This window comes from Calliopsis andreniformis, chromosome 12, assembly GCF_051401765.1.
Source record: "Calliopsis andreniformis isolate RMS-2024a chromosome 12, iyCalAndr_principal, whole genome shotgun sequence".
Taxonomy (NCBI): domain Eukaryota; kingdom Metazoa; phylum Arthropoda; class Insecta; order Hymenoptera; family Andrenidae; genus Calliopsis; species Calliopsis andreniformis.
In genome coordinates, this window is record NC_135073.1 from 12,921,574 (window position 1) to 12,936,135 (window position 14,562).

The 14,562-nt window shown below is 44.4% G+C and overlaps 1 protein-coding gene across 1 annotated transcript in view; it reads right to left on the bottom strand.

Annotated features, from left to right (window-relative positions):
- Plexa (plexin A) overlaps positions 1 to 14,562 on the bottom strand; it is a 247,758-nt gene that overhangs the window by 210,652 nt on the left and 22,544 nt on the right. Inside the window, exon 2 of the mRNA XM_076389982.1 lies at positions 3,303 to 4,588. Within this exon, the coding sequence (XP_076246097.1) occupies positions 3,303 to 4,475 (1,173 nt within the window). The 5' untranslated portion in view covers positions 4,476 to 4,588. The remainder of the gene's footprint in view (positions 1 to 3,302; positions 4,589 to 14,562) is intronic.

Genomic DNA, 14,562 nt, shown 5'->3' on the forward strand with positions numbered 1-14,562 from the left:
TGCGCCACCCTCCTGAATATCATTTCGTCGCTTCTGGAGAAGAACTACTCTCTGTCTCTCGTCGAGTCTCCCTCGCGACTGAAAGAGACCTGAAAATGCCGCAGAACTCCGCCACTTTCAATGAAGTGTAAACCCCCCGACGCGGTAATAAACTGGGCAAACGTTTCATTATGAGTCATTCGTGGGAAACTTTGACATTGCACCTTATGACGCGGGACTGGGCTGCGTGGGTTGGCTCGTTTCGTATTGGAAAAATGGGGAGTCGATGGGGAGAGTTGCTGGGGTTAGAGAAGTTCAGTTCAGTGTTTTTAAGTTTGGATCTTGAATTATTTCTTGGTGTAAACTTATTTGCGAGTAAATGGAATACTTGTGCACTTTATTGGGATTTATAGACGTAGAAAATTGAACCTTTCGTAATCATATCTAAATGTTGGATATATGTTGATACATATTTGTACTGGAAGGTGCATCGACAAATATGAGACACGTATTTTTTTTAGCGGCTGATGACAACAGAGATCTCTTGGTTTCAGGACTCATCTCGTCACTGGAGCACAGTATTCGAATCCCCATAGTGATGTAGCTTTTAAGTTATTCTAGGCACTTTCAGTTTGTAAAGAAATTACAGCCCAAAAAGCAGAATTTGTATTTTCAGAAAACTTCTGAAGTACGTTAAAAGAAGTATTCTCTTCCAGAAGAAGAATATTGATGTCCCAAACTTCAACCATCAATGACTACAAAAAGGAATCACGGTGAAGATACTCGTACAGAAGTAGGCAAGTTTCTGAACAAGAGCAATCCACATAAAAATAAAGCAACCATTAACCCACAAATGGCTCCAATATCACACAACATAAGAATCTTAGGCATACTTTTATACATCCTTTTAGAATTCTGAAGTCCACATAAAATCGAAGCAATATCAGCGCGTCAGCTACAGAAACGATTCCCATTGACTCGACACGCTGGAAGTACAAAAGCAACTCAGCCAGGAAGTTCTGAAATTCGCGTCGACGGTGGCAATTTGCCGCGAGGAGAGAGAACAAGCCCTTTTCGGGAGCACGTTACAAGAGATCCTTTGGATTAACCGAGCGCGTGAAAGGAACATATGACGGTCTGTGCGTGATCTCGTCTACTGTTCGGTATCATCCTCGAGGTTTTCGATACCGCCACCTGTTACGTAAATACGAGCAAAGAGGAGCCTGGCCTCTCTGGAAGATGCAGCCAATTGATTTACGGTCGTAATGGGCTGCGAGGACGAATCGTGGCCTTCTGTAAGAGGCCTTTCCTACCTGGCAACCACTCAGCAAATTATCGATTTCGAGCGTTGTCTGCCGCTACAGTATATTGGATTGCCCTCGTATAACTCGATTTCTCCGTTTAGCCTTCTCGAATTTCTTTCGGAACGACGTTACCGACCGTTACGAGAAAATAGCTCGACAAAATTTCGATGAATTCGGTTGCTAGGTTACTGTGGAAACCTTATTCTTTGATCATTTATTTCTGGGGAAAGCTACGATTCGTCTTCGACAGCGATTGGATGAACGAGACAGATAGGAGATATTAATAATTCAATTTGCTTCGTGAGTCATAGATTCTTGAAAGATTTCAAGATTCTGATACTGTTAGATCCTTTGCTTCTCAAATATTCTAAGTTTCCAATCTTCAGATTTTGAAATTATTAAGTAGCTATTCAAATATTTAAATTTTCAAGCGATCCAGTATTCAAATGTTCAAACTTTCATATCTTCAAATTTCAAACGTTTTAAATTTTTAAATATTCAAATATTTTAAAACTGAAACTCATGAAGCAGTTTTCACTGTGAAATTAATTATGTAGTCGTAAAGTATCGACCATGTGTCCTCAAAAAGAAACACATTCTTTGGGATAATCCTACAAATATTTCAAACACTCAATTGAAACAGATCTTCCAAAACATCTAACAAAATCTACTACACCATCCCACTATCATTTCTTCAGAAGCTCCCAAATCCCCAGACACACCAAAACGCATTAAACGACCGTATCACCTAATTGAACTCTCAATTGTCAGCAGAACAAGGCACTGCTCGAGCACCAACGAACGAACTTGTACCTACTACTGCGAAAGTTGACTTTGTATTCAGGTCCGTATGCAAATCAGAAGCGATCATTCAGCCGTGTTGTAGAACAACGTCGGCTCACGAGCCGATCGTGGGTGCACGTGTAAAATCGAGCAAGAAAGCACGCGGCCCTGTTCTCGTGTTTCTTTCTGAAGGGGTTCTTTAAGCCCCTATGCGGCGCTGTCACGCGATAAGAAACTCGATGGCGGTTTACCGATTACCCGACGACAGTAAAGCAAACGTACGCTCCCGAATGCAAATCGACACCGATGGACGAAACCAAGGACCCGCTATCGTGCACCTCTGAGCCGCAGCTCAAGAGGAAAATCCATTTACGACTCGCGGCTCGCGATTCACGCGACTCAGCCCGACTTCGACTCTGATCGCACGCCTCTTCAACGACGCCTTTATCATTGAAATTCCACCCCTTCCGTGCCGAGTCCGCGATTTGCTCGGGCAGACCAAAGATCGAGTTCCCTTAAACGCGCTATTCGTCGGCGAGTCGTGGATCGATGAGGATATTTCGAAGACTATTTAGTGGAAAACTGTACAAGCACGTGTTAGAGTTCTCGTTTACAAAATGGTGTTCTACAGCTCTTCTCGAAGAGTGTCGTTTCTACTTAGATAGAGAGAAAAAAAAAATTCTTTAACCCTTAAGATCAAGGTAGAATCACCCAGAATCTAAATACAATTGAAAAGTCTGTGGAGTTGAAAGTCTGTGGAGTTGAAAGTCGGTGGAGTTGAAAGTCGGTGGGGTTGAAAGTCGGTGGGGTTGAAAGTCTGCGAGGTTGAAAGTCTGTGGAGTTGAAAGTCCGTGGAGTTGAAAGTCCATGGAATTGAAAATCTGACAAATTGAGAACTTGAATTCAACTATACTAGAGAAATTTTAGTCTTACTGTTACCTATAGAACATGAAGATTCTCCAAAAACCTCTAGACCACCCCATAAACTCCCTTGACTGCAGACAAATAATGAAAAAAACATGCTCTTCAGCAAACTCCCAAACTAATTCTCCGCCTATTTTGACGCTTCCCAATTCTAGAGCACAATAAAGCCACCCAACAGAATCTCCAGTACCCGTAGCGCCAAGCAAATACGATCGCGGCTCTCAAATGTTTACACGACACAACAGGAGAACTGTAGAACACCGTTCGCGGGACACAATAGGTGGAATAGCAAAAGATGGCGTAATCACTCACCGTTGGGATGCACTTGTGACTCGGCGAGATGTACTCGAGCCCCCGGTGTCCCTCGCCGCTGAAGCACTTCTGTATATTGGTCATGAACTTCCTCCTGATGGCCTTCAACGAGTAAACGCAGAGAGCGGAGTGCGGCTTGGGCACGTCGTTGTTCAAGCTCTCGCTCTCGGAGAAAACCGCGAACAGGACGTCGTCCTGGGCAGTGATGCCCAAATCGCCAGCCAGAACCGAGCCAGCCTTGCCAACGTACGCGGCCTGCACCAGGTTGTAATAGATCCCGTCGTTGGTGCAATTGATCGGTATCTCGGTGTACGAGTAATAATGCTGATCGTCGTGACAGACTCGGACCATCTTCGATATGTAAATAGCGGTGTCGGTGTTCTTCATCTGGGTGGTCATGAAGTAGCTGAATCCGTCGCTGCTGAATCCGTACACGTAGTTGATGGGGTATCTCTCGCGAGCTAACGAGTTCACGTACATCCTGGTTCCGGTGGTCACGGCGGACTCAGCGATGTTCAGCATCCTGTCCTTGTCCAGGGACCTCGAGCTGACGGCAGGCACTTCCGATCGGTAAGGCGAGTTCCCGGTGTAGGTGACGCCCACGTACATGACCTGAGAGACTGGCGGGCTCGGAGGGCCTGGGGCGATGAAGGCGACAGTAGAGGCACTCGCATTGTTCGCGACCACAGCCTCCTTCACTTCCTGCACCACGTCCGAAATATTGTGGAGGTTCCGTACCCTGCAGGTGCCCTGGGAGATGCTACCGCACGAGATCAGCCTGGTGGTGGTATAGTCGATCACCAGGGCCTTGTTCACGTTGTCCACTGGTCTGGTCGGCGTTTCGCGGGGACAGTCGATCATCGAGCAGGCGGTCGAGTCCCCTTTGGGCCCAGTCACCTCTTTCACCACCAGGCTGAGGTCTGGCGATAGCTGATAGAGCCGGTTCACCGCGCCCACGTACACTCGGCCCGTGTTCTTGTCCACGACCAGATGGTTCATGCGCTTTACCTCTGGGTCGTAGAACCTTTGTACTATGTCGGCCGTCGTCGAGCGCACTGGCGGCAGCCGGGGTGACAGCAGCACCAGGATCGACAGCAGCAGACCGAATTGCCTCTGGTGCGACAGCATCGATCCCATCCTCGTCGGCTGCTCGCTGCCCGGGAAGACTAGCATCTTACTACTCTACTTCCTACGCTACGGGAGGGACACCTCGATCTGTCGCGGCTTCCTCCTGCCCTGCACCCGGGGATCCTCGCGGAGGCGTCTTCCTCGAGCCTCGCCCAGACCTGCACAGAAAGGAAACGAGAAATGCATTATTATAGCGTTTCTATGTAGTCAACTAATTTCATTTTTATTTATTTATATATTGTACGGGTAAAAGACCATTAGTGTATAAATATATTTTGCTGGATCGTGCGCTTGAATGAATAAGAAGACTGAATTTGTTTCTTTAACAAATGATACACTTTTATTCGTACAACCACTTTACTTGGAGTCTCTCTGAGGATTGGGATGAAAGGACACGACTGAGGACTGAGAATAATGCAGGAAATAGTTATTCAATTTTAAGTGGTGTTTTGTGGGGTTAGTAAGAGAGGGATCCATCTCAGAAATTGATGTTTTTCATTGCTAAAAGTTTGAGTAATTAATCATTTTCTGTTACAAAAAATTGGAAATCTTCTTTGTGGAAAATTTACTTTTCCTGGTTCTATTTCTCTTTTAGCTAACTGATGATGTAGTACTTTTAGTTCCTGCAATTATTAATTCCAAGTATAACTGTAATCTAAAATTTAATGATAGAAGTCTACATCTAGAGTGAAAGAGCACTTATCATGAGCCAACATTAATTTCAATCTCGTCAATAAGTATTGGACCTATGATATCAAGAAAATAGAGTATCCTTACGAACACTACGTACCAACAATTAGTAACCCTGTATTAATTTTTATAAAATTGATGACCAGACTTCCTTCTAAATAATTAAAACCTGTCTATAACTACAATTAAAAGCCGAGTAACTCGATAACAAAATCCTCACTTCCTGTGACTTATAAAATAATACCTGAACTACATATCCCACATCAATCTAAATTAAACTCAATCTCCTGAAATAGCCAAGTCTTCCCCGAAAAGAAAAAAAATAATTACACGTTGCGACAACGTTCAGAGGACCATATGAAGACATTGAAAATCAAAGAGATTAACGTTCTGACGAAGACAGACAGTTTTTAGCGTGACCATAAAGGTGTTTTACATTAATGGCAAGCTACTACGAGGCCAACGACACTCAAGACACGAAACACCTCCAACCGCGGCGTAATTGCACCAATTATCTTTTCAAACTCAAGGCGAATCAAGCAATCGCACGCAAAGACGATTTATCGTGGATTAGGAATAAGAAAGTAAACGGAGTAACCGTGAACTTCCTTTCGAGCTCAGAACGCGGACGCTTAAGCCAGTAAATTATCAAATTCTTGCCTAGAATTACACAATTTTCTTTCCTTTAAAAAACACAATCACCGAGCTGAAGCAAAGTCTTTCAATCTCGTAATAATAGCTCTGTACAAAACTCGTTTAAATGCTCGACACTAAAGAATAAACGAATTTCCTTCGAGCGAAGAACGAAAGATGATCACAAGGTAAGATGGTCGCAAATATTACGATCCTATGTGTGTCGAAGGAAACCTCATTCGCGATAATTACTCGAACACGATCAGAGAGCTGGTCGTTCGAAAGTTCGCTGTGCTCTTCATAAAAGTCGATGAATGGGAACAAGGGAAGAGGATGGAGGCGAGAACAGCGTGGAACGAAGAAAGCAAGAACGAAGGGGAGGGTTGGCGACGATTTATCGACTAGGGAAACCAGGTGGCTTTCAGTCGAACCCTAACGCATACTCCTCTTAACGAAATGAAACGGTCGACTTTGCGCGCGGAAATACGTGAGAAAAAATCGGTGGCCAGGGGTGGCGGGCGTCGAAGAAAAGGTGTTCGTCTCTTATCGCGACGGAGGGTAACGTTCAATCGCAACGAAAAGTTTCCTTATTTTCCGAACGCCCATCTTCGAGCCGGCTGTCGAGGCTCCCTTCATCTCGGCGAGACGTCAATTTCAGTTTATAGGGAGAGGAAAATGGAAACTCTGCAACTCCAAACCCTCTTCATCTCCGCCTACCTACATTTTCCTCGCTATCCGTCGTAATTATTACGTATCGTAAATCAATCGAAAATAGTTGCTCGAAGAGCGCCCCGTGGAGAGACGATAACACAATTTTTGCCCTAAAATATTCAAGAGGCCTCGGAGAAACGAAGCCCCATTACTTATTCATAAGATAAGCAGATAAGCGAAGATCTATCGCCTCTATAAATTCACGGGCTGACGATAACAGAGATTCGCGCGATTCTACGTAAGGAATCTTGGCATTGATGAGCGAGTGACAAATAGCTGGTTCTGCTCGAGGAAAATTCTTCAGGGAAAGATAACGCGAGAGATAAGTTCAGGCTTGAAGTATCTTCAACTTCTCCAACAGCTAAAATTAGGACGAAAATTCTCGCTATCTCACAGCAGATCGTATATACGATTTTCTTTGATAGAAGATAGTGATAACACGAGCTTTCAAGTGAACAAGTTATACGATCACGTAATAAATAGAAACCTCTCCTTCAAAACTTGGGTAATTCTAGAATGGCACACTGAGATATTCCATGACCCCAGTAAAATAGAAAGACACTGTTTTATATGTTACTGTACTGCAAAATAATTACAAATAAAAATGTCTTTTAATTTTTTTACACTTGGAAGTATTTCTGTCAATTTTTCCCAAATCCCAAACGTGTAACAATCATATTAAACTTTGAATGACCCAGTATTGGCAGTCCAATAGAAAACAGTGTGCTCCTCCAGGATTCCTAACAAGAAAATTATATCTCCATAAGAAAAAGAACGAAAAATTGTAGACTTAAGTAATACCTTCCCTCTACTCAAGGCTCAACAATATTGCAACATGGACGTGAAATAAACCTCCAAAACCAATACCACGTACTACCTTTCCCCTACTCGAGACTGCACAATATTGCAACATCGACGTCAAATAAAGCTCCAAAACTAATACCACCTATATCAATCCCAGCATCGTGTTCTGTTTCGCTGGCAGGCAGCGTATCCTTTTAAGCGATTCCACGAAGTAGCGAGCGAAACGGTCGAGGGTTCTACGTACGAAAGGGAATCGCGTTTGCGCGTATCCATAGGATCCAACGACTCGATAAGTAGCGAGATACCGAGGAACGCGGGATTCCTCGTCGAAGGAAAGCCCAGCGTGTGCGTGTCGAGGATGGGAGGGACGCAGGGAAGGTTGCACGCGCGTACGAGAGATCAAAAGGAAAGATGGTCGCGCAGTATGCTCGGTAGGTTGGTATCTGATGAGCGCACGCGTGCCTTTCCCCGTGTACTCCCATTGTGCTAGGGCGACACACGCACCTCAATGTAGGTTAAAACCATAATTAACGACCGCCTTAATTGCTGACAGTTTACACCGAGGTATTAGCGATCTAACCGAGACGTCGCGTCGCGACGGGGACGATGCCCGCCCGCGGGACTCCTCTCGTCTCCCTCGAGGGTCGAACATCCGTGAAATGAGAACTGTAATTAGCCTGTTTACGAGCTGGTCACCAGCACGGAAAAATTCTCGCGGATTAATCGAAGAAAAGCTTCGAGAGGCTCGATCCCGAGCGCCTGGGAATAGTTTCTGCAACGATGGCCAGCGGCGAAAGCCCGCAGGCAGGAATGGCTGCTCCGCCATATACGCGAGCGAGCGTTAATTTTAATTACAAAGCGCGCGCTTTAATATGCACATTTATTTTAATGGAAAACCGACGGAGTTTCCGCGCGCGATGCACTCGATGATAGCGCACCCCCTGCGCGAGCATATTTCATCATTTCCACGGAAACGCCGCGGTTTTACTTTTATTTGGTTCGTTTGTTGCACATCGCGCGCTTTGTGCATTCATTTTTAAGCGACGCGGAATATCTGGAGCCCCGCCGCGGAGAATGCCTCGCTTTCTGGGGCATGAAAGTCGATGAGATTCTGAGATGAGAGTGAAATGGAGTAATAGGTATCTTCGTGTTGCGGTCTAATTGATTTTAGAATAACAGTGAGTCGAGACAGAAGTTGGTGTTTTATTGGATACTAGCGTTCGCTCGCAGCTTCGCTTGCGTGGGTGTTGTGGATTGACTGGAACTGTATAAACACAGAATATTGAAATAATATAAGATACAGTCTATGTCGCTCGAGAAGAAAGAATCTTTTAAACAGTAAAAGAATTTTTTAAATCGGTTCAGTAGTTTCAGAGTTTACTCTGAAAAACCAATTCACCTTTACCTGTGTGCTTGTAAGACAAAATGATCAAATAGTAATAGTATAGATATTAGAAGATAGTTTTTATTTAATCCTTATACCAACGTAGGATTACTCACAATTTAAATAAAGATATTGAAATATTAAACTTCAGAAAACTCTAACAAATATTTCATCTAATTCTCTATTAGTTGCATCGAAGGCTCTTCAGTCTCAGACGAGTGGGACTGAAGCTAGAGCGAGTTGGAGAAGATTAGAGAGAATCAAAGAGAATTAGGAAGGATCTGAGCGAGTTGGAGCAGACTGAGAAGAGTTAGAGAGGAATGACGCAGCTTGTAATAAGATAAAACGAATCGGAGCGACTTCCTTCGTGCAGCCTCGACCCCTCCCAGCGAAGAAATGGAGAAAAGAAATTAGTAGATGACTGCGTTAGATGACAGATGGTCTAGGCACCGCCTTTAACACTTTGCCATGCCACCCATATATGGTTGACAGACTTATTTACACGATCGTATATAATATTAATTGCCAAGATTGCGAATGATATTAACAAGTCTTTTTAATATGAGTTACTGTAACGTGAGAAGCAGTACAAAATGCATCGAAAGACAATCTCGCTAAAGTTGTAATCACTGTTCCTATAGTAGCTGGAAGCACTGTGTGTATCTTGCAAGACCTACTAGTGCTCCCTATAAAGTGAGGAAGACCGATAATATTGATTAACAGCTGGCTATTGGAAATTATAGTGTAGTGGTACTTGCTAACACTGAAGTTAGTTATCGTAAACAAAGTATCTATATAATAATTGCGGAAAATAAGTAATTTGACAGGTTGATAGAACATTAAGAATTCTAAAAAATTTGTATTCCACCCTCCCTAGGTGAACTCTTAACCTTTTACTGCAGTTTATAGTCACCTCCTACATGACACCACTTCTCACAAAGCTCGAACAATAGGTATAGGTATCACAAAAGCAAAAACTTGAACCTCAGCAACTTAATATCCTAAGCCTTCAAAAAACCCTAAAAAATTCTAAAAGCCTAGAATTCTAAAATTCTAAAAGCCTCTCCTACACTACAACCGCTCGCAAAGTAAAATATTCAACACTTCTTTCATCTTGTATCATTCCAAAAACAAAAATGAAAAAAAAATCCAAGAAATATGCGACTACTTCACTTCCTCAAAATTTTCCTCAAGAACTAAAACTAAGTCTACACGTAGTACAACAAAGCTACATAATTTTCTAAAGAACAGAAAAGAGAGATGTTATACATATTTTATTTTACATAGTAGTAGTAGTATTTTCACATAAATCCGATTTAGCCAGTAAAAAAAATCGCAGATCTGTTCTTAACTCGAGATGCACGAACTGATTCGATACTATAAACCTAGCCAGGACGCCGTATCCCTCAATTCCTCGTTACAGGACGTCCAAGAGCGAGGCAGCTGCGAGAGGAAAAACGATCGCGAGGACGCGGCTAGAATTTTAAGGAGACAGTGGAGGACTGCGGTTCGATTTAAAGAAATGGAAGTTCGCGAGGCGGAGGAGGACGCCGCTTCGGTTGGATGGGGCGGAATTTAAATAGTTCGTCGAACGGGTAAATTACGAAGCTCGGCCGCGGCGTGTACGTGCGCGATGGGAAGAGAAGAGGCCCGTTACAAGCGCACGAGCGTACCTTAAGGGGTAACTGCCTTTTTAAGGAGCAGTTCCCGTAACGAATGCGATCATTTGGTAAACCTGGTCGGGGCCTGCGCATCCTGCGAACGCGGGGAAAAAGAATAAGAGGAGGAAGAAGCGTGGGTGGATAACGGGGAGCGACCAAAAGAGGATGTTGTCTTCGAGAAAGCTGTGATTTCTCTTTCCTGCTCCTCTCGGCTCGACGCCGTTCGTCCCTCTTCTCTGATAAATTAAGGAAAGCTGAGGGAAGGGGCGTGGGGCGTTGAAACGTGAGAATTGGAAGTGTGAAGTAGTTGGAAAATGATCGCTAATGATGTTGAATTTTTCTATTCTATCCTCTCGTGGGAAACTTTATCTCTGGACTGTCTTTCGAACCTGTTAGGCTTTTAGATTATTCACTCTGAGCAGTTGGGTGTTTTATTATATAATATGGTGAAATTACTGATATTTTGATAAGAAAGATTATATTTATGATGACGTAGATAGATGTGGAAAATTCTGTATTCTGTATAGATTGAGAAAATTCTGTTTCTGTATTCTGCTCATGGATATTTTCTCTGCTGAATAGTTAAAGAAATATTGATTTTCTTGGAAGTGACATAATCTTTAGCCACGTTATTTATGAGATGACCTAAAAGATACCGAAATTAGTACTCTCGTTCCTGAAATTTTAAAGCGAGTTAAAACTGCCGCTAATTCAGACTGCCAACTGTAACCATAAATTCCAGCTTCGATATGCATCAACTATTTCGTTATTTGAACGACTACAGCGACCACGAAAGCATGTAAAAATGCATACAAGTAAATTTCCATAGCAAATGTCCCGTTAAAAGAGTCTCTCTCCGCTGTATCAGCGAGTAAGCACCGCGGCGAGAATTTTCAACTCACTTCGCCTATATGCCGCTCTATTCCTAAAGAGCCTGTACAGAGCGAAAAGGATGCAATTACTCAGCGACAAAGAAACTTCCAGCGGTCCGTTCACGACACTTTTATCGGTCGAGTAAAAAAGTAACGAGATTCCGCGACTGACGTGTTATGACGGCGATAGTTAGTGAGCATTTAAAAGCCGCGCAGCCTCTGGACGAGGAACGTTCTTGCCTCGACGTGGGAAACACCTTGAGAGACAAACTGCCTTCTTAAGAAAAGTTCCTGTAACGAATGCGATCGCGCTCAGACTAACTTGGATCGACCTTAGCCACGGGCAAGGAAAAAGGTTGGAGGAAGAGGCAGCCGTGGCAGGATATAACGGAGCTGGCCAAAAGAACCGCTGCGAAGCTTCCTTAAATCTCCCCTGGCTTCTCGCTGCGAAACTCTGATTCCTCATTAAGTAAATGGAGACGGGGTAGGGGCAAAAAAAAAAAAATCGCCGCGAAGTTGGCCAAGTAATTTCAAGAGACACACACAGGGTCTTCGGTTCCTGCCCTCCTCGACGCTGCTTCTACACGGATAAGGCGATTAGAAGACGTACAACTTCTGTCGCCTAAAAGTCTCGGCTAAACCTTTCGCTCCTCAAACGACTGAACTTGTTCGGATCAACGGACGCCTGAAATCGGGCGAAAGGAAAAGGAACGCCTCGCGCTCGTACGCGGGACGAGCTGGGAGCCTTGAGTAACCGAAGGTCCTTGGGCGAGATTCATTTAAAGCGGAATTAAAGAACCATTAAAGGATTGAAGTTATGACGAGGCCGAAGTTGCTAACTCGCGAACAAAGTGAATACACCTCGGAATGGGGGAAGAGATTGTTCATCGAAGGAAGCTAGCCGAGTAATAAACACGATTTACTCCCAATAAGAGAAGATAAGGAGAAGGAACGAGGTTGGCTGGGGGGCGCAACGCTTCCTCGAGACCAGCGCCACCGCTAATGACTCTTTAACGAGTTAAACAATCGTTAAGAGTTCCGACAATCCGGGCCTCGGTGGACTTTTTTCAAGCGACCGATTTCCACTGGATCGTCGAGGCAAGCCTTCGACTCGTAGACGACGCGAAACTTTTCTTTCGCCTTCTGGTCGAGTTTGCTCAGCGTATCGGCGGAACGCGCGCTTCCGCCAACTTAAACCGAAACTAAGTGTCCAGAGGATCCAGGGCGCAGACACGAATCCTGTGGAAACAGGCTGCCTCGTTATCTCCTTTGTTCCTGCGAATTCCACGACCACTGTTATTCGACCGTCTACCACTCCCGCGGCAGACTCCGTCAAACAGACCCGCTTTCAGACTATTGTGTTAGGTTTGATATGTAAACGTCCGCGAAACTGCTAATGCATATGTATCCCTCTAGCCGAGACTCTTGCCACTTTGCTTTCAAACTTCTCGTCTTCTTTGTTCAGAGCCCTTTGGCCAACTTCTTTGCAGTTTAACTTTGCTGTGTAAAATGTTAATACCTGGGGGGTCTCGAGGACTTGAACTTCAATAGATTCCAGATTTTGGAAATGTTTAATGTTCGATTGGGAAGACTGAGCTCTTGGGCGAGTGCAAAATGTGTGAAAGGTATTATCAATTTTACGTATGGATGTCCATATTAAACCACCACTTATCCCTTCATAAAACCACTCCTTCACCCCTCACACACCTCCTCCCACAATTATTACTCCACGCCTATTATCCTCCAAGATTCCCAGCATCAACAAAAATCCTTGCACTACACAAGGTAAATATCCCAATCCTTGGACACTTAAGATACACACCCCAATAACTAACCAACCTAAAACTGCATGCCTCTACACTTCAATTGTATCTACACATCTACATCTATCCTAACTTCTAATCAAACTACGCATCTCACTAACCACACTACCAAAACGAAAAACATCGTCACACCAATTCCCCCACAATCGATCCCCCTAATCACCTGGTCGAAAAGCCACGTGCGCGACCTACCGCAAGAGTGTGTTGGCCTCTGAGAGACCCGTCGATCAGCTTCGCGGAACGGAGAAGACGGGGCAACGAGGGAAAGAAGGGCAAACGAGACAGCACCGATACCAATGAGAAATAGCAGCTACGGGCCGTCCTAGTGGCGTCGTCCGTGTCGATGTTCGCCGATTTTTCTGCTCGCGGGATGAGGCCCCTCTCGAGGAAGGACCAGCGAAGAGGAGAGAAGGAGAGTAGGAGAAAGACCAGAGGAACGGTCGTAGCGCTCGGCAAAGGCCATTTACTGGTGACAGAGACAAATAGAACCGGGTTCGTTCTAGGGGGGTCCGTGGGAGAGAGTCCGCGTGTCGTCTAACTAACCGAACCAGAGAAGGCTGGAACGAGGTCTAGAGAAAGAGGGAACTGAGGAACGAGGAACGGCTGACTGCAGAAGAGCGATGCGAGGCGATGGATTCCGTCACGGTGCACAGTGCTCGGAAACGATTGCGAAAACTTTTTAGGATATCGCGTGAGCTGTATGAGGAGTTTACGTGTTAACAGGTAATCAAATTCATTAAGTATTGACGCCTGTACTGTAACTGTACTGTGGTTCTGAACAGTACGGCGTAACTTAAAGGGATGACTTTAGGTACCAAAATAAGACGAGAATTGATATACAGAATTTTAGCAATGGTTAGTATAAGAGGGAAAACACTTGAAAATAATTAGGAAAATGAATTAAGAACAACTTGTTTTTAGAAGTAGACTGACTAACAAAGTGATAAAACTTTTAATGAGTTTAAGGTGCAGGTCAACGTGTTAAGGAGACAATATGTATGGAAAGTGGGTACCTCCTAGTGCAAAGGGTTAAGGGTTGAATACAGTAGAGACTGCGAATTTTTGTAGAAAAATTATTCTACTGAAAGAACTTTACGCTAAAGCAACTCTGAGTCGACAAATGAAATGCTTGATAAAAAGTGATCAGAATATTGTATCTCTCACGACCAACTATGTATCCCTTTCGAAACACTATGCAACTTGACCTTTGTACCACTGCCGCGACTGGCCTTGCAAATGCCCTTTCTCTCCGCTCCTTTGTCTTCCACTCGCCCTTCCACTTGAATAATTTCGTGGCAATTAACGCGTTAGTCGTGCCCTTGAGCCGCGAGCCCAGCAGCGAGCCACAGCGAGGATGAAAACAGAGTAGAAAGAACCCGCGGGAGAGGAAAGGAAACAAGCGGATGTCCTTCGAGCACGTTCGCGAGCCAAAGCTCTTCTTCTTTAACCTGAATATGGAAGAAGCTGCGGATAAGGGTCCCCCGAGGGTCCTGTCGTTTCCCGAGATCAAGTTTTCGGCGTAAATTATCCACAGGCTGGTTTCATTAAAAATCG